Source organism: Eumetopias jubatus, unplaced genomic scaffold (genome assembly GCF_037043125.1).
Source record: "Eumetopias jubatus isolate StellerSeaLion01/CBP00866 unplaced genomic scaffold, mEumJub1_p1.0 scaffold_10, whole genome shotgun sequence".
NCBI lineage: Eukaryota > Metazoa > Chordata > Mammalia > Carnivora > Otariidae > Eumetopias > Eumetopias jubatus.
In genome coordinates, this window is record NW_028274816.1 from 22,117,466 (window position 1) to 22,141,555 (window position 24,090).

Consider the following 24,090-nt stretch of genomic DNA (forward strand, 5'->3'; position numbering starts at 1 on the left):
AGCTCTGGGCCTGGTTTCAGTTCCGCCTTCTTCCCTTGGTGCCAGGGGAAACAGAGCCGGGGCAGCAGGAAGCCCAGAAGTACACAATGTTTTATTGAAAAAAGTCAGGCCCCAGCTGGCCAGTTCCATTCAGCTTGGCTTGGTGGGGGTCCCTGCCCACGGTAGCCTGAGCCAGGTCTTCCTGCAGGTGGGCTGGGTCAGACCCCCACCTCCCTTGTTGCCCTTCCCCTCCTCTCTGATGGTGACATCCAAACAATAAATATGCAATAAATAGCGTTCCTGGGCAGGCTGCCTTCAAATCTCCCATGAGCCCCCCTCCCCCTCCCAAGTCGTCTCCCGCCAGGACAGGCCTCCTGGGGTGCTGGATGGGGAACTCCCCAAACCTCTCCTGCAGAACCTCGGATCCATTGCCATTACCAGCCCAGACCTGGTCTTCCAAGGAGACCTAGCAAAGCTGGGTCCAGGATAGGGCCAGGCAAAGCAGGGCTGTCGGGTGGGTGCTGGGAGGAGGCTGTTACCCTGGACACCTCCACTCCAAGCCACAGGTGTATATCCGGCTCAGGAGTAGATGGTGATCACTTCACGGCCACCGCCACGCACCAACAGCACACGCTCGAGGCCCTCGGTCAGCACCTCCAGGAACTCCATGTCTGTAGGGCGTCAGGTCAAGGAGGCAGCACCAGGACCAAGGGGCACCCAGGGAAGTATGGCCTATTAATCAGAGCTGGGGCAGCCTAGCACCCCCTGAGGGCATCTAGGGAGAAGAGCTCCTGGCCTGACCGCGTGCGTTGTCGACCTCCCCACGGCCAGCCTTTCCACCAAAGGATACAGTTCTCATCACCTTCGCTGTTCTTGGGGGGGCCAGGCATGTTCAGTAGAACCAGGCGGGCATCGTGGGAGCGCGTGACGATGACTTCGTTGAGCTTCACAGCGGTGTGCATGCGCCGCACATTGGACTGGTCCCTGCAGATAATGCAGCTGATAACAGGCCCCACCCCTGGCCCACCCGAAGACCCTGTCCGCCCCCAGCCCACCTCCACTCCCAGACCCCCGTGTGGTGGGGTCTGTTTTTGCTGCACTCACGGCTTAATATGCACCAGCTCCCGGAAATTGTCAGGGGCATGGCTGGGGTCCCAGGGCTCCGCTGCCATGTACTTGTCCCGTGTCCATGTCATCTGGATTTTGTCAGCCCCAGCGGCCGACTCGTCTTCCTCGTCTGAGTACAGGCTCTCCAGCCGCAGGGCTGAGTGTCGGTCCTTGACCAGCTGGGCCTGAGGGAATTCAGAGGTGGCCTCAGTGCCACGGGAAAAGGGGGGCCTGGATGGCCCAACATGATCACTTGGCCTCCAGGAAATGGGTACTGACTTGGGTGAGGCTGGGTGGGGTGAGCCATTCTGATTCCCCAAAGTGATGGTGTCTCCAAAGCCTGACCTGCCACCCACCCCTGCCCGAAACGAGAAAGCCACTGACTTCTCGCTCCCGCTCCGTCTTCGTCAGCCTCATCTGCCGCAGCATCTGGGAGCGCTGTTCCATCATCAGTGTCCGCTCATAGGTGTATGCGGAGATATCGCTGTTATGCTGGGGAGAGAGTGGAGCATGAGGAATGGGCTGCATGCAGCAGGATATCCCCAGGGCCACGGGGGCAGGGGACTTACCATCTCTACCACCTCCACCTCTGCCTCAAGGCGCAGGTGGTACAGGAAGATGGCCAGATCCTTCTTCATCTGGATGCTGTTGTCGTCCATCTGGGCCACGGTGAAGATGCGCATCCGGCACTTCCTCCACACCTGGGGCATGGGAGCAGGTAGGTGGCTGAGTCACATTCCAGCCCTCCCAGGGCCCAGCCCTGCCCTGCTGGGTCCACCTGCCTGGCCCACCTTGTGCTGGCGCAGCAGGAAGGGCAGAAGCATGAGCATGCCCCCGTCGTGCACGATCCACCAAACGTCAATGTGGCCCTCCAGGTAGCGTTCATGGTTGCTGGGGTAGAAGGCGATGTTCTTGGGCACAAGCAGGGCCAGGTGGGCCGCTGTGGTGCAGCGCACAGTGTCTGGTGGAGAGGGGCCACTGCTGAGTGCCAGCCTGTGGCCCTCTGGCCTCCACCCTGACTTCATCCCCACAGCCACACGGCCCAGCCCAGGACCTGTCCCGTCACGCACCAATAAAGGTCTTCCAGGCCCGTGGGTCCTCGCTCTGTCGCCAGCCATAGGGCCAGCCCAGCACCACAGAGTTATGCCTCATGCCGCCCAGGCCACAAGACTGGATGAGGTGGGCCAGCCCCTCTCGCACCTTGCTGGCTACCACCACCTGGCAGAAGCCCTTCACCTTCTCAATCTCCATCATGTTCTTGATTGTCTGTAGGGAACACACAAGGGTCGGAAGACAAAGGCCGTTAGTGTTCTGCTGGGCTCCCTCCCCAAAGAATGACATGGGGGTGAGGGTCGGGGAGGAGAAGGAGGTAAGCTGCCCACCCAGAGGCCATGTTTTCCAGGTGGGACAGCCATACCCCCTTGCTCCAGCTCTTAGGGGGCAGCGGTGCTGGCCACCTGGCTGGCCAGGATTAGTCCCCTTCTCCTAGGAGTCAGCTGCAGCCCGGACACCTCTAGTCTGGCTCAGCACCCCGCCCCCTAGAGCAGGCACCTGCTCGGCAGCCTGGGCCTCGCCATAGCTCTCCAAGAAGCTGCCCTGGATGACAGAACCGACGATGGTCAGGCCCTTGCCGGCCTTCAGCTGGGAGGCGAAAGTGAGGAGCCGTGGGTACTTCACGTGAAGGTCCTCGTCCAGCTTCAGCAGCACGAGCAGCTGAGGCCTGCAGGGCCCGGACGGAGAGCCTGAGACCTGGGCCACAGGTTTCCAGGGAGCCCTCTTCTTCCTCTTTTCATAGCTCATAGGCCCCCACAGGTTTGAGGAGCAAGAATCCAAGGGCAGCCCTGACAGCCCCGGGACAGGGATCATGGACTCGGGAGGGAGGGCCAGCACCTCCTGACCTTCCACCCTCATAGCTCCCCCCGAGAACCTAGAGTGGCTCCTGCCAGCCTGGGTGTGAACTCACCGCCAGTTCTTGGTGTGAGGAGGCCCCTCCTCTAGCCGCAGCAGTGCATAGCGGGCAGCACTCAGGGACAGGCCCCGGATCCCGTCACCCCACTCCTTTTCAGCCCTGCGGAGGCCACCACGAGCTGGTGAGCCTCTGGTCCCTCCCATGGGATTCTGTCCGTGTGCATGTGAGATGGCTGGCAGCCAGCCCCTGAGTCACAGACCCCCAGCCCCGCACCCATGGTGGCTAGTAATAGATGGCTCAGCTCCCCCAAACCCGGCATACAGACCACCCCACCTGCCCTGACCAGGTGGCAGCCCCTCACTCACCCTTGGTATTCGATGTACTTGTAGATCATACCCGCAATGAGCATGGCGACCAGGGCATAGTACCAGGAGGAGACAAACATAAGGGCCAGGCAGAGGCTCATGCCCAGGAAGGACAGCGCCCTGGGCCAGAGTGGGGAAGGGCCAGAATCAGGGAAAGATCAGTAGGGTCCCAAGCCAAGCCTCCAACACCTCAATCTCTCACCAATAGCAACCGCTACCCAGGAAACTCAAACCCCATCCTGGAGCGGGGCTCCTGGCTTCCCCCAAAATTCTTATTTCAGAGGACTTGGCTTGGGTCCAGATGGCACTTACCAGTGATAGTACTTGAACCGGGGCCGCCAGTTGGGTGTCCTCAGGAGCGTCTGCACAGCACAAGCCAGGTTCACGAACAGGTAACACATGAGAAAGAACCTGCAGCACAGGGAATGGCTGGTACAGAGCGGCCTCCTTGGCAGCCAGCTGCCCGACGTACCCGCCCTTCCTCAGGCTGGGCCTGGACTCGGAACTGGGAGTGTCACGGCCCCACCCTGTGTGGTCAGGTCTCCTCCGCCGCACAGCCTGAGGCAGATGGGCCTACTGTAGGGGTGTCCACAGAGCCAGCTCTTAGAGGATGGGCAGGCGTCTGCAGGCAGATGAGGCAGAAAGGGGGCTGCAGGCAGGAGGAACGGTGGCAGAGGATGGTGCCGAGGAGGGCTCAGTGTCAGGAGATGGCTAGACAATATTCAGGCCTCTGGCCAGGTGACCAGGGCTGTTGTGAATGTGGAGAGAACCTCAAGGGAACTTGAAAGGGCCATTTTGCATGCCCTGGATTAGGGACACGTGAGGAACTCTGGTGGGTGTGGGAGACTAGCGCATGGGAGCCTGCTGCGCCAGCGCTCCAGCTGAGGGGCACAGGGCTGAGAAGAGGGGGCACCAACCTCCGCCTTCAGCTGGCAAGAAAGGAAGGGCAGAGAAGAAGGCATGCCAGCAGGCAGAAACCCCCAGGAGGGAGAAGTGGTCAGTCCCACTGGGGCCGTGGGAAAGAAGCACCCAATAAAGGCTGAGCTACAGCCTTGGGCTTGGGCAGAGAGGGCTCACCACCCGATGAAGGTGGCAAGAACAGTTTCAGGTGTGCAGTTACGCATGCACGGAGCTGGGCAGCAGCGGAGAAGGTAGGCGGAGGTGAGCTGTGGGAGTGAGAGAGCACGATTCTGGCAGGCCTGGCTGTGGCTGGGGGGCTGCTTCGGGGGGAAAGGAGGGCCTGTGAGGCCAAAGGCCGAGTGGGGCAGTGAGGGGTAGTCCTGTGATAGCCGAACAATCAAGAGGGAGTGGAACGAGATGTGTGAGGAGAAACGGAGTAGCACTGGCAGAGGGGAACATGGTAACCACGGGAGCTCTGCCTCCGGGAGCCCCGGAAATTGCCACATGCTGACCAACTCGCACGGGGCACTGGGGGACTCAAATGCCCAGCTGACTCCAGGACTTTAAAAGGAAACAACTTTGAAAACAGATGGGCGGGGCAGTGGTGGCTTTATCAAGGCACTCTGGGCGCAAGGGCTCTGGCTGCCTGCTCTGGGATCTCCCACAGAGGAGTCTGGGACCTGCTGGTCTCTGCAAAACCCTGCCTAAGTGCCAGGCTCCCTCCTGTACCACCTCCATACCGAGGTAGGCTGAGTTCTGCCATGCACACTTCTCCCCACACAGCCTTACCCGGCTCCCAGCTGGACCCTCAACACCGGACAGGGGCACAGGAAGGTGCTGGGGCCCCGGGATGAGGGGTGCTGAGGGTACAGGAACCCTTCCCAAGACCATTCCCCTGCCCCAGCCCCCAGCTCACATGGATAGAATGGGGGCCACCATGTCAAGGGAGGCGATGAGGATGCCCAGCTCAGCAATGAGTGCTGTCAGGAGGAGTGCCCATGTTGGTTCACCATTTGCCTTTCCATGGCCAAATACCTGCATGCATCAGAGTCAGTGGGGTCAGCAAGGGAAGATGCTGGTCCCATCACCCCCATGCCACACCTTGGGCCACAAGCCACAGCCTGGCCTCTATCATCCCCAAGTCCCACCTCTGGGGCTTAGGTCACATCCACAGCTGCCCCGATAGGCACCACAAGTTTCTCTGCCCTCCCATCTCTCCAGGCCTCTCTGCTGTAGATGAGCCATAGAAAGGCCATGAGGATTCTGGGCCCAAGTAGCTCTGCCAACAGCAGGGCAGGGCAGGGCTGGGGCAGCACTCAGCAGCTTCCCACGGATGGCTACACGGCCCCGGGGCCACTATAGGCCCCAGCAGGATGCAATGCATCTATATCCCCTACCTCTCTACCCCCGCCAGTGGGAGAGGTCAGCTGCACCCAGGCTGTGGGGGAGCGCAGATGGGCTCACCCTGAGGAAGGGAATGATGTTGTCCTTCGCGATGGCCTGCAACAGGCGCGGTGCCCCAGTGAGGCTTTGCAGGCCGGCACCACACGTTGAGAAGAAGGAACCGATGACGATGACCCAGGGCGAAGGCCAGGCCAACGTGCCCACCACCAGGTTCCTGCTGACGCCATCGCCGTACCTGCAGGGGCCAGGCTCAGGCCATGCTCCATGCAAGGAGCCCCCAAACCCTGGGGAGGGGGGGTGCTGCCCAGAGTGATAGATGTCAGCAGTCAGGAAGGATGGCTTATGGTGGGCAGAGCCCTGGCCCCTCAGCAGAGAAGACTAGTTCATCAGCCCCTATCCTTTCCCTCAGCCCAGCGCTGGTCCTGATGCCACCATCCTCTCAGAAGAAAAAGTCCTGGTGGGGCCGGACTCACCTGGTGGCACAGACCACCATTGGCAACCAGCAGGCTGAGGACATGTGTGGGACCACGTGTACGAGGGGAGCTGGTGTCAGGGCGGGCCAAAGCTGAGCCCCCTGCCACAGGGAGGGGCCCAGCTCACTCACTTGTCCCGGAGTACCACACCCTCGATGCAGGCGCCAAAGAGAACCACACTGCTGAAGTCTGCAGCCGCGTCAAGGAAAGCTAGGCCTTGGCTGCCACTGCTGCCCCAACTTGGTCCCCACACAGAACCCACACACCCCCCCGCCCCGGCAGACAGCCGGGGCAGCCCCTCGAGCGCGTGCACGTGAAGAGTGAGGTACGCATGCGTCCACGCGTGTGTGGTGTGTGTGTGCCTGCCAGCTGGTGACTGGCATGCAGACCAGGGCCTCCTGCCCGCAGCCTGGGAAAGGATACACACAAGGGAGGTTGTAACAATGGCCAGAATGGTCCCCACAGGGATGGACTTCTGGGCATCACGGAGGTCCCCGGAGCGGTTTGAGCCAGCCATAATGCCTCCAAAAACAATAAGACACCCTCAGGGGCTCCCTGGGAGTGAGGGCAGGGCCAGGGGGGAGGGGTGGGCACGGGAGAGAGGTACCCACCTGTTACGGAGGGAAAGAAGATGCCAACCAGCACGGTGAAGGATGTGGCGATGTCAGCCACCACGTACAGGGGCAGGCTCTCCTTCAGGCCAAGGGCATCTGTGGAAGGTAGCCCATGCTTCTCCACGACCTCGCCCTTCTCCAGGTAGGCGCTCCACAAGTTTTCTGTGGGGGTAGCAGCATCAGCACCACAACCCTGCTTACTTCCCAGGGGCAGCGTGGGGCAGCCCAGCCGGAGGCTGCAGATGTAGGAGGCTCTAGGGGTTCGGGATGGGGGGGAGCAGCGTCGGCCACAGGGAAGGAGCTGTCTTGACAGAAGTCTGACAGGCAAAGGTGGCTGAACCACCACTGACCACAGCCTCACCACTGCCTGCCTCCTACACAGAGGCCTTTTATGGCTCCTGGGAGAACAATCCCAGGCAGGGTCAGAGGCGGGTGGCTGGGGACAGAGGGGCTGCCAGAACTTTCTGGGGGTTGCTGCATGCCTGGGATACTGGCCAAACAGGCTCTGTTCACCCAAAACCTAGCTGCCAGGAACGAGACTGAGAGGACACTGCTGGGCCGGGAAGGCAGCCAGACCTGCCCCCCATTCCTGAGCTGGCCACACAAGGACAGCTCTGTGCTCCAGTCCCCTTCCACGCTCACTCCCGGCCGCCTGCTCAGCCCGTGCGTCAGAAGCAGGAGGACGGGAGGGAGAACGCACCCTGGAGCACACCAGCAGCTGCACCGGGGATGCCGGAGATCTCGGTCACATTGTTGACCAGGAAGTAGGGGTCACAGGAGTCAGCGGTAAGGTTGGGGCTGTGGCAGAAAAGGTTCCATAGCTGGGTGGCCACTGTCTCATTGTTCATCATGGTTGTCTTGGCACAGATATCAAACTGGTCCCGGGACAGGGTCCTGTTGCCCAGCATGCAAACTCTGTGGGGAGCGGGGAGGGGAAGCAGAAGCATCAGTATCTGCTCAGCTGGAGGGCCCAGTGTGTTCCCATCCTGCAGTCCCTGGGACTGAAAGGCCATCTACTTGGGAGGGATGTCAGTGCAATGCACGGATGTATTCCCAGGTGACTTACGGAAACACAGGAGGGTCAAAAATTGACTTGATGCCCCCGGCGTAGATGGACAGGATGGAGATGATCACACAGGCCAGGAAGAGTGAGGCAAATTTGTTCACATACTTGACACCAACAAACACCACCAGGGTCATGAAGGTCAGAAAAATGGTCCCATACACCCGCATATTGTTCAAGGTAGCACTCGATGTATCATGAGCGCCTGTTGGGTAAAAAATGGCAGCTGGCGGGGCAATGTAGGTCTGAAACAAGACATAAAAGAAAGGTCGAAGTTCCTTTTTGGAAAGTGAATTCTGTCATTTTGGTTTTCTTTTTAAAAGAATACTCAGAAAAAGACAGTCACAAAAGACCATATATTGTATGATTCCGTTTATATGAAATATCCAGAATAGGTAAATCTGATTAAAGAGAGAAAGCAAATTAATGGTTGCCTAGGGCTGGAGGTGAATGGGGAATGACTACCAACAAGAATGGGATTTCTTCTTGGGGGGATGAAAATGTTCTAAAATTGATTGTGGTAATGGGTTGCATAACTCTGTGAATATACTAAAAACCATTAACTTGTATACTTAAAGCGGGCAGAGAATTGTATGGTGTGTGAATGGTACAATTCAGACAAAGGAGTCAACCTGAATAGCTAAACAGCCAACAAATAAATAATGGTAGTACTGGATTATGAGCCAAGGAATAAATATCCAGGAGTCCATGCTGATAGAAATACACGGTTAAATAAATAAAGGGGGAAGAAGACACATTTTCCTTACAGAAGAAACCCAAATAATAAATGTAGGAATGTGGGAGATGGAAAACAAAAAACCACCCCTCTCCCCGACCCCAGAAGATCCGGGAGCAGAGCCCTACTACAGGTGAAAGACCTGGAGGTGAGGATAGCCAGGCAGGTCCTCTAACATCTATCGTCTGAGGGCTGGGCACTTGTTACCCTGTGCTCCCCACCAGCCCTCCATCTCTGCTCCACCAGCTGGGGCAACTCAGTGGGGAGGGGGAGGCTAAGTCAGAGCACACGTGGGGCTCGTGGAGGGGGAAAGGTCCGGTGGCTGTTCACCCTTTTGGGGACAAGGATAACATTGATTTGAAGGGCCTTAGCACAGAGCTCTGGGGGGAGACAGACTTGGCCAAAGCCTACACAAGCCCAGGAGGTAGGCTCTGCATGATCACCAAGATCACTGAGTTAAATGCAACAGCTGACAGACCACCTGCTACAGCTGAAATGGTGCCCAAGTAGATGGAACGCTCAGGGTCAAGGTGAAGGTAGCCAGGCCCCTTCCCTGCCTGGCCCAAACTGGCAAGGGGTTGAAGGGGAGACTGGAGTGAGCAAAGATCTTTCTTTATAAGCCCCAGACCCTGGCCAGAGGTGAGGGGAACATGAGCAGCCTGGCCTAGGGGAAAGGGATTATTTGGACAAGACCAGAACTGGCCAGGGCTTAGCCTGACTCACCAGCAAGATCTCAATGGCACCGAGGATGTACATGGCTGCTGCAAATGTTGTTCCCAGGTAGAAGCACAGGCCCACAGCGCCTCCAAATTCTGGCCCCAGCGAGCGGGAAATCATGAAATAGGAGCCCCCAGCTACAACAGAGAAAGTCAGGGCTGGGTTTTCTGCAAGGGGGTTTCCCCAGGACAACCCCTCACAACCACCCAGGGTGACAGGGAATGTTTTTCCCATTCGCAGATGAGCAGAGGGTTACGAGGCTTGCCCAAGGCTGCACAGTTACTAAGTGGCTGGGCTGGGGCTGAACCCCCTTCCCATTGGACTCCAACACCCAGCATGGGCCAGTGAAACGACTGCTTTGCTAGGGCAGCTCTGATCCACAGCAGTGCTCAAGCGGCCCACTGTCCCCCAACCCCTTGCACTCAGTTTTTTTTGTCCCCAGGGCCTAGCACAGGGCTGGCCACCAGGCTAACCCTCCTGCCTTGAGACTGTGCTTCTATCAGGGTGTAACACCCCTGGCAAGATTGACAGAGTCAACACTGGGCCCCAGGGCTAGTGAGGGTGCAGGGGGACAAGAGTGACCCCATGTTGCTTGTTCAATCTGCTCCTAATAAAATGTCTCTGGTGAAAAATCTGGGAATAGGGCTCCAAAGACTTTTAAAAAGTTAATCCCTTCCATGCTGTAATCCTACCTCCAGGATCCTCTCCTAAGGGAGCTGTCAAGGGCCTGAACAGAGAGAGATCTGTGTGCAAAGCTGTTCATGACAATGTTTACAACAGTGAAGAACCAGAACCCCAGAGCGGAATAATCACATAAATTAGGTAATATCCTATTGATCCTGTTTAAATAACCAAATAAACTGTTTCTAACTTGGGATGGTGGGATTATGGGTACTTTAAATTTTCCTTTCTGTATTTTTCTTCACTTTCAAACCTTCTTACAGTAATCATATATTGCATTTTTCTCCTCTTACTTTTATACTAATACTAATAAAGCTGTTATTTAAAAAAAAAAATCGAGACGCAGAAGCCAACCTGAATAGCTAAACAGCCAAAGTGGAACAGTTTGAGCAACAAAATAAATAATGATAGCACTGCATTATGATCCAAAGAATAAAATACATATCCAGAAATCTGCATCAGTATAAAAAATGGTTGAATAAATACATAAACAGGGTCTCTGAGAACTAAGTCCAATCTCATCATCCCCGCTGAAAATGAAAACCCTCTATATTGTCTATCCTGTAATCCATAGTGTCTAGACTCCTTGGTGTGGGCCACGCGGTGTGTCCGATTATCTTGTCAGCCCCAGTACCCTTTTTTAAAAAATTACTTTTAGACTAAACAGACAGAACACAAAACATAACAGCAGTCTCAAATTCTGTCAAGTGAGGGTGCTCCTAAGTGTTGGTACTGTCACAGAGTCAGCTATTAAGACCTCATCAGACAACTGCTTGGGGGGGGGAAGGAGGGCATGGGCTTGGCAATGAGGGTCCCCGGGCACATCAAGGTGGATTCTGGACCCCCTCCTCCCACCAGGCTTGGGGTGGCGCTTACCCACCTGGAACCACACCATTGGTGGCGATGGCACTCATGGAGATGGCCGTCAGCAGGGTCTGTGGGAAGGAGGCCTAGGTGAGCAGCTCAGCTGGGTGGGCTCTGCGGGGTGCCTGTGGCCCCCACCCCAGTGAGGATACTCACACAGCAGCAGCAGATGAGCACAATGAGGAGGGCCTGCAGCACCCCGGCTGTGCCCACCATCCAGGTCAGCCGCAAGAACAGGATAACCCCGAAGATATTTTGCAGGCAGGGCAGGTACACGCCCATGAGGGTGCCCATGCTGGGTGCCTATGGAGCAGGAAGGGAGGAGGGGAGCACAGAACATCAAAGGGGCCCAGATGCACCATGGAAGGCCAGCCCCTGGTCACTCAGAAGACTCCTTATCCCCGGGGTATTCTATCAGAGGATAGGCTGGAATCCCGAGTGTAGTCCTGGGGAGCACGGGGGGTGGGGTGACAGCTAGGATATCTATGCTGACTTCCATATGAAGACAGTTTGGGACTGGAAAGGCATAAAACCTGATTCTTTTGAAAACCCCACATGTGAGCTTTTGAGCCTTACCTCCCTCTCAAGGTATGGCCCCCTTCCCTTCCTCTCTTCTGTTAAACTTCTAGAAACAAATCAAGATCTGTCTTGGATGCCCACCTTCTCACCCAGCAGGCCCCATGTCACCCATGTCAGAGTCCAAGAAGTTGCCCCTGGGACTCCCTCTCTCCAACCCCCACCTCCAGTCCCAGTGGATACCAAGTCCTGCCCAGTCTGCTCTCAAGCTGCCCTGAGATCAGCCTGCCTTCCCGCAGCCTTAGTCCCTTGAACTTGGGGCACCACACCTGTGGCACCTGGATGGTGCCCCCCGTGCCTGTCGACTTCTCCACACTCCAGCCCACTCTGCTGCCAGAGCGGGTCTCTGAACACCAAGCCCAATCTCATCATCCGTGCTGAAAACCCTCTGCAGTGTCCATCCTATAATCCAGTTTGGGCCAGATTCCCTGGTTTGGGCCACCAGGTGAGCCCCATCACCTTCTCTGACAGTTTTAGCCCCAGATGACATTGGTTCCTCACAGCCTCTGAACTAGGACATATGCTGGACTCTGCCTGGAAGGGTCAGCCCTGTCTCGTTGCCTGGCAAACTCTTCAGTTAAAACTTCAGGGGGCGTAACGGCTGCCTCTTCCAGGACGTTCTCCTGGGTTGCCTTAGGTTGCCTTGAGTTGGTACTTCCTCTTGCATCCCCTTAATGCATCTGATATACACGGTAACTGTTCACTCGAATATCTCATAACTATACTGGGGTATATACTCAGTTTGCTCACTTTTCTATCACCAGTAGGCCCTGCAGGTACCCAAAAGGTGTTCCTGAGCCCAGTGAGTGGTGCCTTGGAAGGCCTCTGAGATAACCTGCTGGGAAAATCCCGCATAGACAATAGAAACTCAAGCTGAAGGACAGGCGAGGAAGATCCAGTGGGCAAATCCAGACAGGATTTCTCAACTATCTAAGGGCCGAGTAGGGGTCATCCAGGAGGCCAGGACAGAGGCTCAAACAAGAAGCAAGGCTAGCAGCTTCTTGAAAGCTACCTTATGAGTGCAGCCTAGGGTGGTAGGGCCCTAAGAGCTTCCACCAGAGCCCCAGCAAAGCCTGCTGCCCTGGAGCTGGGGTAGGAGAGAGAACTATGTGGCCACAGGAACTCTACTGAAGGGCCCAGGTCTGGGGCAGGATCTGTGTGCAGCCTAAAAGGACCTCAGAAAGGCCTGGAAAGGCCGGAGTAAGAACAAATGGTCCCTCAAACCGTAGGTGACAAACACACCTCATCTGGGCTCTGAGCCCTTCACAGAGGCCCTGGACCACTCACTGGATAGTGGCAGCTCCCAGCCCCACCTCCATTCTAAGCTGAGTCACTGTGGGGAAAGGGCAGTGTGGGAAAGGGGAGGGCCGGAAATGCTTTCTGCATCCCCAAATAACCTCTGGCAGCCTCTGAAGGTCATCAGGCCAGAGCCGGGGCAGCTGCCATGGAGAGGCTGCCTTGGGTCTGGTTGGAGGCCCACCCTTCCCGCTTTAAGCCTCCTTTCCTGAGGGCCCTGCTCAGACCCGTCCTGGGTAAGGATCACAGCTCAGTAGTTCCAACTCTAGGCTAGATTCCTGCGAACTGGACCAGACTTCTCCTTCCTCCATGGAAAAGCCACTGAAACTGAGACACTCTGCCATCCTCTTAATGTCCTAACCCGAGGGCCAAGTGAGCTGGGCAGGTAAGCCGAGGCTGGATCCCAGCATCCTACCAAGGCTCCTCATAGGCTAAGGGACCATGACCCTTCACCAGCCCAGACTTCCTTCTGACACTCTTGTTGAGATGTGCACTAGTCTTTGTCAGGGACCTTTTTACTTCCAGCCACCAGCTCCCCAGATTTAGCCTGAAGGAGCAGGGAGGAAGCTTTCATCAAGGATCCTACCACCCACTGCAAGCAACACTCTCAGAGGCTGACACCCCCCTGCAGGGCTGAATAGGGATAGCCACAGACACTTGGGCTTCTCCGCCATGTGTGGTCCAGAAAATGCCAGCAAAATCAAAATCACAGCCAGCAGGATAGAGTGGGGGTCAGGTCTGTGTGACCTCAAGATCTTTGCTGCCCTCTCTGAAGCGGGGGCTGGTTTGCTTCCTGGAGGAGCGAGGTGAGGGGTGCACAACAGCCCAGTGTACCCTCTCCTTGGGCCACCCCAGCAAGGCCCAAATTTCAAGAGCAGGTCTGAGGCTGGGTCCCCAGTTTATCCCAACCAGGAACTTCTGTCTGTGCTGACCTCCAGCAAGTACACTACAGCTAGTGCCAGACCCAAGCTCCTTTTATTTATTTTTTTAAAAGATTTTATTTATTTATTTGAGAGAGAGAGGGAGGGGAGAGCATGTGCATGTGCACAAGAGTGGGGGGGGGGTGAGGAGCAGAGGGAGAAGCAGACTCCAAGCCAAGGGTGGAGCCTGATGCTCTGCTCGATTCCACGACCCTGAGATTATGACCCGAGCTGAAATCAAGAGTCAGACACTTAACTGACTGAGCCTCCCAGGCAGCCCTCAAGCTCCTTTTAAATCACAGCTGTTGGGGCGCCTGCGTGGCTCAGTCGTTAAGCGTCTGCCTTCGGCTCAGATCATGATCCTGGGGTTCTGGGATCCAGCCCTGCATCGGGCTCCCTGCTCCGCGGGAAGCCTGCTTCTCCTTCTCCCGCTCCCCCTGCTTGTGTTCCCTCTCTCTCTGTGTCTCTCGCTGTCAAATAAATAAAATCTTTAAAAATCAATCAATCAATCAATCAATCAATCACAGCTGTTTCCCAAACCTCAAGGAGTCAGTAGGTGGAGAGGCAGGGCTCCTTGCCTCCAAACTGAAAATGTAGGAAAAAACCCCAACCTTCAGTTAAACTTGAGCCCCATCCTATAGGGGAGCTGAGCAAAGATGTGTAAACTCATCCTGATGAGAGAGGACAGCTAGAGGGCCAGAGGCCTGGATAGTGACCAGGAATGGGGCTAGGAGAGGGATAGGGACATTTCAAGAGGCAGTGTTATGTTCCAATCATCTCCCAACCTTGGAATTTGAGGAACCCAGGGGCTGTTGGAGAGGTCTGCCAGTGGAAGCAACACAGTGAGGGGCACGTTTTGGTCACTTGGTTACATAGCCCCGGTGGACAACCAGGTTCCTGATTCCCAAGGTAACATCCTTTCCATCCTGATGGAATGCCAGTGTTCTGGCCCTCTACAGTCATATATCCCACAGTGAATCCACAAATCCATCTTCTAGTGTACGCACTCATCTTGTCTGAGTGGCCTTAGGCGAGTTACTTCATGCCTCTGACGCTTAGTTTCCTTGTCTGTAAAATGAGGATGGAAGTAGGGCCTGTTTCACAGCTTTGTTGTGAAGACAGCATGCAAGAACGCAGGCCCACTGCCTAGCATGATGCCTGGCACACAGAGAGGGCAGGGAAAAGGCAGCCGTCACTCTCACTATCGTTTCTGAGGGTCTTCTCAGCCCTCTGCCCCCTCTAGTCCTCTGCCCCCTTCAGAGGCTCCTCCTCAGCCCCTCGCTTGAAGCTTTCTTGAGCTCAACGCACTCAGTGCCCATCGATGATCCATGCTCACCATACGTGGTACCCACATCCCCTGGGATGCGCACAATTGCCAATTCCATGGTGCTGAGTCTGTCCTCCTAGGAATGGCTCCCCTACTGCCCCTGACCAGCTCACCTTGGCGGCTCTCCGGCGGGTGCCCTCCCCACTCTCAGCTTCCTCATGTTCCTTGGCGCCCTGTGTGAGGTTGGTATAGCTGACGAGCTTGCCCAGAAGAGATGATACCTTTGGGCGGATGTCCAGCTCTTCCTGTAAACAGAGCCACGGGGCAATCTGGCAATGGGCCTGGATGGTGCCAGGCTACTTATGTGTAGCCAGCAGCCTGCTTCTGGCCCCTCGCCAAGCCCTCAGGCAGGCCTGGGCCTGAGCCCACTCTTGCCTGGGGCAGCCCAAGCCAGCCTACCGGGCAGGTGTGGGCACCACACCCCAGCACACGCCACTCAAAGGCCCAGCCCGGCGACTGCTTCTCTCTGCTTTATCTTGGCTACAATTGCTACCAGCCCATTTGCGAAAACGACCTGCCTCAGGGGTGAGGGCAGGGCAGGGCAGGGCACGGCTGGCAGACAGGCGAATGGCACACTTCATCTTGCCTGTTCTGCCCAGCTACTTCTGGGACTCACCTCTGCCCTCAACTTTCCCACCAAAAAAGCCCTCTCAGCGAACCAAGGAAGTAGTCAAAAGAGGATGTCCGTAACAAGTCAAGTCTCTCTTATTTGCCCAAATCCTGAGCCTCTCAGATGGTCTTCTCTCCAGGCCCCAGGCTTTGTAACACACCTCAATCCCCAAGGTAGGATCCTGGCCCCCCACCCATCTTCAGGCGGAACCAGGTCAAAGCCTTTGCTGCAGAAACATGCCATTTTTCCAGGTCAGGAGGCCTCCCAGGGCGCAGGCTCCCCAACCCCCACCTGGGTCTAGGCCTTCCCTGTTCCTGCACCCTTCCCAGCACCATCCCTCTACCTGCCCCTTGCCCATTTAGTCTTTCCCTGTCTGTCATCTCCCTTCTGACCCTACACACAAGGAGAAACTGAAGTGAGAAGTGAAGATGCAGGTCTTTTGGGGCATATGGAGATGGAGGAGCCCATGATATTCCAAGGGACAGCTGAACGTGTGGGTAAGCATTAAGAGGCCTAAACCATGCCTTAAATCCAGGTCCAACTTCTGAGCTTGAGTCTGAAAAGGATATTCAAGTTCAGAGGCACAATATTGGGAATGTTTGCAGACAGGTGCCCACTAAGGCTGCAGATGTGGAGAGAAAAAGTAGATCCAGCAAGAAGGACCAAGACTCTGTAAACATGACAGAGTTAGAAGATCCAACCAGGGAGGACAAGGTAGAGTTCACAGGAGAGGGAAGAATGAAAAGTCCTATGAGTAAAGGGAAAAAAGGAAATCCTGAGGTGAGAAATCCTGACAAGTGGTCACCTGGCTGAGAGGCTACATGGAAATCAAAGGTACATACCCCTGAAGGTGGTAATGGTGTGGGGTTGTGAGTGGCCTCTGGGAAAGCAGTTTCAGTTCAAAGGGCCAAGGGAAACAGACTGAAGGACGAGCTGAAACATAGGTGACACAACCGTCCAGACTGCCTGCTTAGCTAAAGCTTGAGTCCTGAAGGGCCCCTGCCCCCCACTCCCACCTGCCTGCCACACCTGTGGCCCAGAATGGTTCCTCAGCTACCTCAAAGAGTGCCAGGTTCCTGTCGTAGTAGTCACTTCCTCTGGAAGCCTCCAAGGGACAAAGGAAAGGGCTGCTCTCCCTGTGGTTGCCATGTCCTATGGAGAGAGAGGGACAAAATCCCAGTCAGGGGCTGCCTCCCGAGCCCCCAGCGGGCCTGCACCCCAGCCCAACATGCCAGCCCACAAAACACATCTCTGTGGAGCACTTTAAGGGCCAGTGTACCAGGCTGGGCCTCAGTTTCCCCATCATACTCTGCCAGTCTCCGTGAAGAGCCAGAATTAGCAGAGTGACCAATGACCAAAAGCCAGCGCATCACTTCCTCCAGGCACCTGTGTGAAGGCCCCAGACACACTGGCTCCACCACGTGTTAACGCTGAGGGGCGGGGCCTGAGAGGGGCGGGGCCAAGTCCTGGCCTGCCCTCAGACCATCCCAGCCCCGCGCCCCCGACTCCCATTTTCCAGGGCCATCTGCAATACCCAGCGTGCTGGGCGCCAAGGGCTCAGCGTCCTCAGGGGCCGAGTGGGCGCTGCCCTCCACATATATGAAGCCACACAGGGCGCCTTCTGCAGCCATGGCCATCTGGCCCCCTGCTCGCTATCCCACCATGCACTGCGCGGGGGCCTCCTGGAGGGCAGCCCGGGGCATGCTGGGAGGAGGGGCAAGAAGGGCTGTTCAGAGGGCGGAAGTAGTGCAAGGAGCCACGTAGGAACGCCTAAGAAAGCCCTACGAGAAAGCCGGGCCAGGTGGGTGGTGCACTGAGCAGGGACTACTAGCGGGAGCCCTGCTGGTCTCCCTGTCTCAGGTTCCAGCAGTTTGCCCCAGATTAGGTGCGAGGCCCATACCAGGCTACCCCTACCTACCCTCCGGGCTGGTGAGAGTGTCTCCGCTCCAAGTAAACCTCGCGGAAAGGAGCCAGATGCACCTTTTTTAATAGGCCTGCCTCGACTCAGAGCTCAGCTGCTTTTTCTGGTTGCTCAGCATTCAAATTCTCGCGTTTCCCAAACTTTATCCTTTGTCAGTCTCTGTGGCTTACATTCCCAGTTTTCCATCGAGCAGGCAGAGGACACCCAAGGACACTTTCTAGTCGTTAAGTGCTTTTGTCCCCCTCTAGACAGTATGGCAGCTGCAGCAGTGGCTGGAGGCCTCATAGCAAATGGAAAGCTGCCATCTTGGTTCACAAAAGCCATTTGGTGTTGGATGGCAGAAACTGTGGCAACAGAATTGTCATCACCGACCCAGACTAGTGGAGTATTCCAGCCATGCACTGGCCAAGCCTGATTTTGTGAGAGATATCTGCCAACCCTCTCTGGTTAAATAACCCACAATTCATTTCTCCTGTTTGCAGCTAAGAAGGCTGAATGATGCATCCTCCATCTGATACATTCTCTTGCCGTCGGTGTAAGATTTAACTTGCCTTCTCTGAGCCAACAACACTCAGTAGGTGCTGCACTGTGGATTTCTCATTGCCCAGAGACTGACAGGTAAAGTGTGTTGATGAAAATTTGGGGGGCAAAGTCAGCTCTTCATTGCCACAGCTTGTGAAAGGGATATATCACCTCATCTAGGAACCTGGACTAGCTAAGTGAGCCAAGGGAGCCAAGCAGCTCAGTCCCATGAGGTACACAACTGTGTGCAGGTCAATGCCAACAGCACAGTGGACAAAGACAGCAAGCAAGAGGTCAAGCCAGACCACTGAGTCATATTAAAGCCTCATGGGGTTATTTAGCTCCTCAGACACCCTATGACATTTGCTGTACCCTTGATACTTGTTCAGAATCAAGTTAAGAAGCTATAAGAAAAATCAGAAAACCCAGTAACACTGCTGGTTACATTAATGGCCCTTCAGTTGAGAAGCCTCAGAAAAGTACTCTTGGGTTTTGTGACCAAAAAAAAGTGTCTCTCCTGAATAAGTCAGATGCTTCATTTTGTCAGAAAATGGCAACTGTAGAGCTCATCTTATTTCCCTTCCTGCCTTGGCTGCCAGGAATCTCCAAGCTAAATTTATTCCTTAGATACAGTCACCATCGGTCTCATCTCAGAGTCCTTACCCTCTTCCTCTTTATGGTTATGACCTTTCTGACTGTGACAGTGCTTTGGGGAGACACTTTTGTTGCATTATCTCTTCTGACTCTTTTGTGGAAGTAGGCTAGAAATAAATTATAAATTGTGCTAAGCTCATACACTGCGCCTGTCCCACCATTGTTGCCTGTCTCTCTGTGGAGACTGCACTGGTATCCAGAAAACGCAGAGTTGAGCACATAGCAGTCGTTCCCCCACCCCCACCCCCAACCAAATGCCTGTGAGTAGTCCTCCCAAACCCACCCAATCCTTGTCCCTTTGGCCATGACTCCAGAGTGGCTAAGAGCCTTTCCAAGGGTTGCCTTTATAGTCAGCAGCCCTCCAGTAGATATCATTTATTCTCTTTTAGTAACAAGGAAAGTGAGGCTCAGAGAGATTCAGAGACAAGGGTACTCAGTGAGAAGGGCCAAACCTGGGTCCCAGGATCCACCAGAATCAGGTGGGAGCTAAGCTGCAGGTTTCCTACTCCTACTCTTCTGGGCCCTGGTTCATCCTGGGATGCACCTCAGGATGCAGTACAAGCCTTTAACTAGGGAGTGGCTGGGGTTTGCAGTTAGCCCAGGGTGCACATACCCAAGGTTCTTGGTGCTCAGATGGCTGGCAGCCCAGCTTGGATTCCAGACCCTCCCTCTCTGTGACCCAGGGCAATCTGCTTACCCTCTCTGTGCTCCTTTAGTTTCCTCTTCTGTGAAGTAGAGATAGTAACACCCACTCTTCCAACAACCCAGATGCATCAGAAAAGGAACAATCTGGTACCAGACACCCAGCAGTCATTCCCTGGATTTCCCCAAAGACTCGTTTAAGGACAGCTCTCATGGACTATGAGAAGGTGGGGAGACCTAAGCAGTGCCTGGATGTCTGTACTGCCCTCAGCTATTCCAAAAATTCCAGGGCAGGTCTGGACATGCCTGCCAGGCCAGAGCTACTCAGATACCAACCTGAGACCCCCAGTGAACCAGAGCATGGCGTAATCCTGGGGACTACCTGTGAGGTACACGTATCTGTGTGTTCTTGCTAGCATCTGTGAACACACCAGCTACAAGTGGGGAAACAGGTGAGAGTCCTCATCCCTGTGGTCACAGGCATCTGCCAGGGGTACCCTTCTAGAACCTTCCTACCCCCTGCCCACAGGCCATAGTGGGCTGGATGAGAGGCCCATCTATAACCCTTGGAGCATAAGTGTGGGCCTTGAGAGATTCAGGTACCAGGCTGGAGTGGCCCCATGAGATGGACCTGAGGCTGTTTTTGTGCTCCCTTACCCTTTGCAGTCCCCACCAAGAAGGATCATAATCACTCACCAGGGCGCAGAGTGTCCCCCATACTGCAGACACAGCCAAGTTCTGGCTGAAAAGGAGCAAGAGGAGAAGGAGGGGGGGATAGTGGGAGGAGCTGTCTCAGCTTGGAGGGACCTGGCAGGACTCAGCCAATGTGGCTCCAGGTCCCTCCAGTCATCCTGAGAGGCCAAGGCGGGGCCAGAGGCTAGGCTCAGCTCTGCTTGCCCACTGGTCCAGGTGGATCCTGAGGATGCAGCCCCGCCCAGCCTCTGTAGAAGAGCCTCCCGGGGCTAATAGGGACTCAGGGGACACTGGCTCTTGCTGACCACTGATGTCTCGTAGCCCACACCACTGTCCTGTGGCATCTTCACACCCAGCAGTAAGGTGTGATACAACTTCACACTTGCACAAGCACACATATATGCTGCTATTCGTACAGACATGTTTTCTAGGAGTCTTAGCAAGGACAGCCTCCCCCCACCCGCCCCCCGGGGCTTCCTGGGGTGGGAGATGGAGAAAGGGGCTTGGGAGAGGCAGGAACCTGGGAGAAGGGAGGAGGGACTACCTTCAGGCCCAGTTCTAACAACTAGGTTAAAGGTTAGGGCGCTGGAGTTTCCAAGCCTGGGTTTGAATCCCCTGGGGCAAATTTAATAACTGCTCCACTCAGTTCACTCCTTCCTAAGCATGAATAACAGGACTATCCCATGGGCGAAACTGGTAGGATTAAACGAGTTAATTCATGTGAAGCGCCTAGACAAGCCTGCTTCTGTGGAGCGCTCCACAGATGCCCACTGTACCTACAGCTCTAAGGTGGAATCAGCTGGAGTGCACTCACAGGCAGTTACCCAGAGACCCCCTCAGGCAGGCACAACCTTCTTTCCTGGCTACACGCAGCTGGGGGGGCGGGGGGGGGGAGAGAGGAGAGAGGGTAGTCTCAGGGGCAGAGTCGCTGAAGCGCAAATGGGTAGGCGAAGCGAGAGGAGGCTAGGAGAGGTTCACAGAAGGTGTTGGGACTGGGGTCCGGGATGCGGCTGTGCTCCCAGGCGGGAAGGGCCTGAGACGGGTGCTCCGCGCTCTTCTCGATCTGGGCGGCCCCGCCGGCCTGGCCTCCTTCGTCGGCCACGTCTGCAGCTCCCGCCTGCGGCCCGCAAGGGAGGAGCTGGGGTGGGGAGGGCGGCCCAGCCGCGGGCGCCGGGGGCCCAGGAAAATAGTGTCTGCGCGCCCGAAGCGAGGGAGGGGGCAGCGGGGCAGACTAAGAAAAGTTGGGCCCGCATCGACGTGTGCTCGCACGGTTCGGGTGTCTGTGCGAGCGCCGGCCACGCGTGGCCCGCTCCCCTGGCCCCCCTCCCCCCGCCAAGGCCCCCACCGGGGGCGCCCTCACCGTCCGAGTCCTCCCGCTCCGCGCGCTCCCCGTAGTCCACCCAACTGAGACCCTCGAGGTTGTCATAGTCGCCGCGCCTCGGCCCGTCCACCGGCACCACGGTGAAGTGAGGCATCGCGCGCGCTCGGCTCCGCCGCCCCGGCTGCCGGCCCCGGCTGTCCCCGCCGCCCCGGGCCGCCGCGCCCCGCCCGCTCGCATTCCTCCCCGCTGTGCTCACTTCCTCCGCCCGCCCCCCGGGCCGCCCCTCGGGGGCGGGGGAGCAGGAGGGGCTCGGGCCAGCTCCTCCCCGAGGGGGGCCTAGGCGAAGTGAACCCCCCCCACCGCCAGCCTCCCCCCCGCCCCAGGCAGTGCTTCTAGCGGCTCCACGCCCTGCGGAGAGCCCAATTCCTGTGTGACCTTGTTTGAGGGACCGCCCTCTCTGAGCCTCGGATGCGATACTTGTAAAACGGGGAAATGCGCTCCACGAGATGGGGCGGGGGGTGCACTGGCTCTGCGCTCTGTGCCTAGCAGGCGCCCAGAGACAGTTCTGTTACTCAGGACGGGAAAGGGTAGGCAGGATCGGAGCAGGAGCGCACAGGCCATCCCAGTCCTACCCAGGGCCTCCCGCCATTCCTGGGTACCCCCACCCCATTCCCATCATCTCCATCTCCCACTTCTCTTCCATGTCTCTGTAAACCGAACCCCGCGAAGATGCTGTCCCTACCCCGCGCCCCTCACTGCAGTTTCTCCCTGTTGGAGGAGGCTGGAGATTTCATGCCCCTTCCCCAAAAGCTGCTGCCTCCTTGGCGGGAAGGGTACCCATCTCCCTCGGCCGCCCCGTTGGCTTCTTTGGGACACTACATTGGGTTCTTTAGTCAAGTTCTTTTATCTTAATTTTCTCTTTTACTGTTTCACCACCTGGGGGTTCCTTTACCAAGTCGTTTACTTATTTGCTCCTAACTTTTTTCTTTCACTTTCTGCTCCACTGCTTCAGATAACTTACCCATATTGGCTCTACTTTAACATCTTTATCTTTCTAGGCTATCCTTTCAGTTTTTTCTCTATCAGAAAACCCCAGAGCCCATCTGACTTGTCTGTCTCCGTTTTCTCCCTCTCTTTTATGGCTCAGAGAACTTTAGAACATCAGTGAAGAATCAGTGGTATCTCTGACTGCCGCCTCCTCCTGGCCTCAGCTCTGGGATGGAATGAGGAATCAGAGTCCCTGGGTCCTGCAGGAGGACCTCCAAGCTGACCACCACTCTGGTCCTTACCCCACAGTCATCCGGCGACTTGCCCTCCTGTCCTTCACACCACCTTCAGCTGTCCACAGTAGCAGCCTTCAAAATGGACTCCCTGTTCTCTCCCACTGCTCATGGTAGAGCTACCTCTTCTGAAGAGAAAGCCCATGCTCTTCTCTTGGCCCACAAGGCCCTGCTCCATCTGGGCCCTCTAACCTCCCCAGCCTCAGTCTTCTGGCCTCTTTCACTTCCCCAAACTCAGAGCCTTACTGCACATTACCTGCTGTTCACTCTGACAGAATGCCTTTCTACCCTCTGCCCTCACTGTGACTAACCAAACTCCTTGGTATTAGGGGAGGTCTCACCCTGGAGAACCACCTCCTCCCCAGAAGACTTCTCAGACTCACATCCGTCCACCCCACCTCACCCTCCTCTGGACTGGGTTCTTCTCAGGCACTTTCCCTTCACAGTACCCTCTGCAGGGAGACATGTGTTGATGGGAATCTTTGATTAACGTTTTTCATGCCCACTAGACTGTGGACTTCACAAGGACAGTACCCTTTTGGTCTTACCACCTTGGTTTTCTCAGTCCCTACCCCCAACACATCTTTTGAATAAAGAATGAACAGGTGCCCCCTCTTTCCTGTCTTCCCTAATGCTCTGCAGAGGTTCCTATACACCCCTACATGCAGTTTCTCGTCAGGGGTTGGGTCACATACTGTGTGAGGAGATAGGCCCCTGCAGCCCAACGGACACCCTTGGACTCTGAAGGACTCTGTGCCTAGGATACAACTTCCCCCATACCATTGACTGTCCAAGTAGCCTGTACCATCAGGGTGCTCGCCGGCAAAAAGAAAAAGACATCTGAGGAACACAGACATTTCAAAAGAAAACATCTATCAGGAAAATTCTTCAAACACATGGAACAAACATTCCAAATTAGCCTAATAAGCATTATAAAAGATAAGGGAGAATATTAGCAATATGAAACAAGAAAATATTTTTTAAAAGCTTTAAAAAGATATGAAAAATATAATTGTTCTGTGATCTATTGCTACATAATAAATTACCCCAAAACAATAATGGCTTAAAATAACAATCAACAAAAACATTTGCTTATAGCTCTGCTAGTTGAGTAAAGATCGTCTCTACTCCATATGACATCAGCTGGGGCCAGAGGATCCCTTTCCGAGATGACTCACTCATTTGGCTAACAAGTTGGTACTGGCTATAGGCTGAGAGCTCAGTGGGGCTGTGGATCAGGGGATTGGGTTCTCTGCATGAGTACTTCTCCATGGGCCTGGTTTCCTGATGGCACAGTGGCTGCAGTCCCTGAGTGAGCATCCCCAGAAGCAGGGAGTAAAAGCTGACAGTTTCTCTAGGCCTAGGCCTGGAAACAGGAACAACATCATTTCTGCTGTATTTTATTTTATTATTTTATTTTTTGAATAATTTTTTTTAAAGATTTCATTGATTTATTTGACAGAGAGTGAGAGAGCACAAGCAGGCAGAGTGGCAGAGGGAGGGGGGAAGCAGGCTT

The 24,090-nt window shown here is 55.7% G+C and overlaps 1 protein-coding gene across 3 annotated transcripts; it reads right to left on the reverse strand.

Moving 5' to 3' along the window:
- Nucleotides 1-72: 72 nt before the first annotated feature.
- On the reverse strand, nucleotides 73-21,531 carry SLC12A4 (solute carrier family 12 member 4). 3 transcript variants are annotated; one of them, XM_028092061.2, is made up of 24 exons: nucleotides 21,334-21,504; nucleotides 16,599-16,693; nucleotides 15,045-15,176; nucleotides 10,969-11,115; nucleotides 10,829-10,883; nucleotides 9,274-9,404; nucleotides 7,818-8,059; nucleotides 7,452-7,666; nucleotides 6,749-6,913; nucleotides 6,561-6,659; nucleotides 6,269-6,326; nucleotides 5,725-5,899; nucleotides 5,177-5,295; nucleotides 3,673-3,771; nucleotides 3,361-3,480; nucleotides 3,050-3,154; nucleotides 2,638-2,806; nucleotides 2,157-2,352; nucleotides 1,878-2,047; nucleotides 1,656-1,787; nucleotides 1,471-1,578; nucleotides 1,084-1,271; nucleotides 830-963; nucleotides 73-650 (listed from the first exon to the last, which is right to left on the reverse strand). In XM_028092061.2, exons 1-24 carry the CDS (start codon nucleotides 21,446-21,448, stop codon nucleotides 559-561), a joined length of 3,261 nt encoding a protein of 1,086 aa, XP_027947862.1. In that variant the 5' UTR covers nucleotides 21,449-21,504; the 3' UTR covers nucleotides 73-558. The 3 variants fall into 3 exon arrangements, with proteins under 3 accessions (XP_027947862.1, XP_027947871.1, XP_087883560.1); XM_028092070.2 differs by lacking the exon at nucleotides 16,599-16,693 and having other exon boundaries at nucleotides 21,334-21,531; XM_088027434.1 differs by lacking the exon at nucleotides 3,050-3,154.
- Between the last annotated feature and the right edge of the window lie 2,559 nt (nucleotides 21,532-24,090).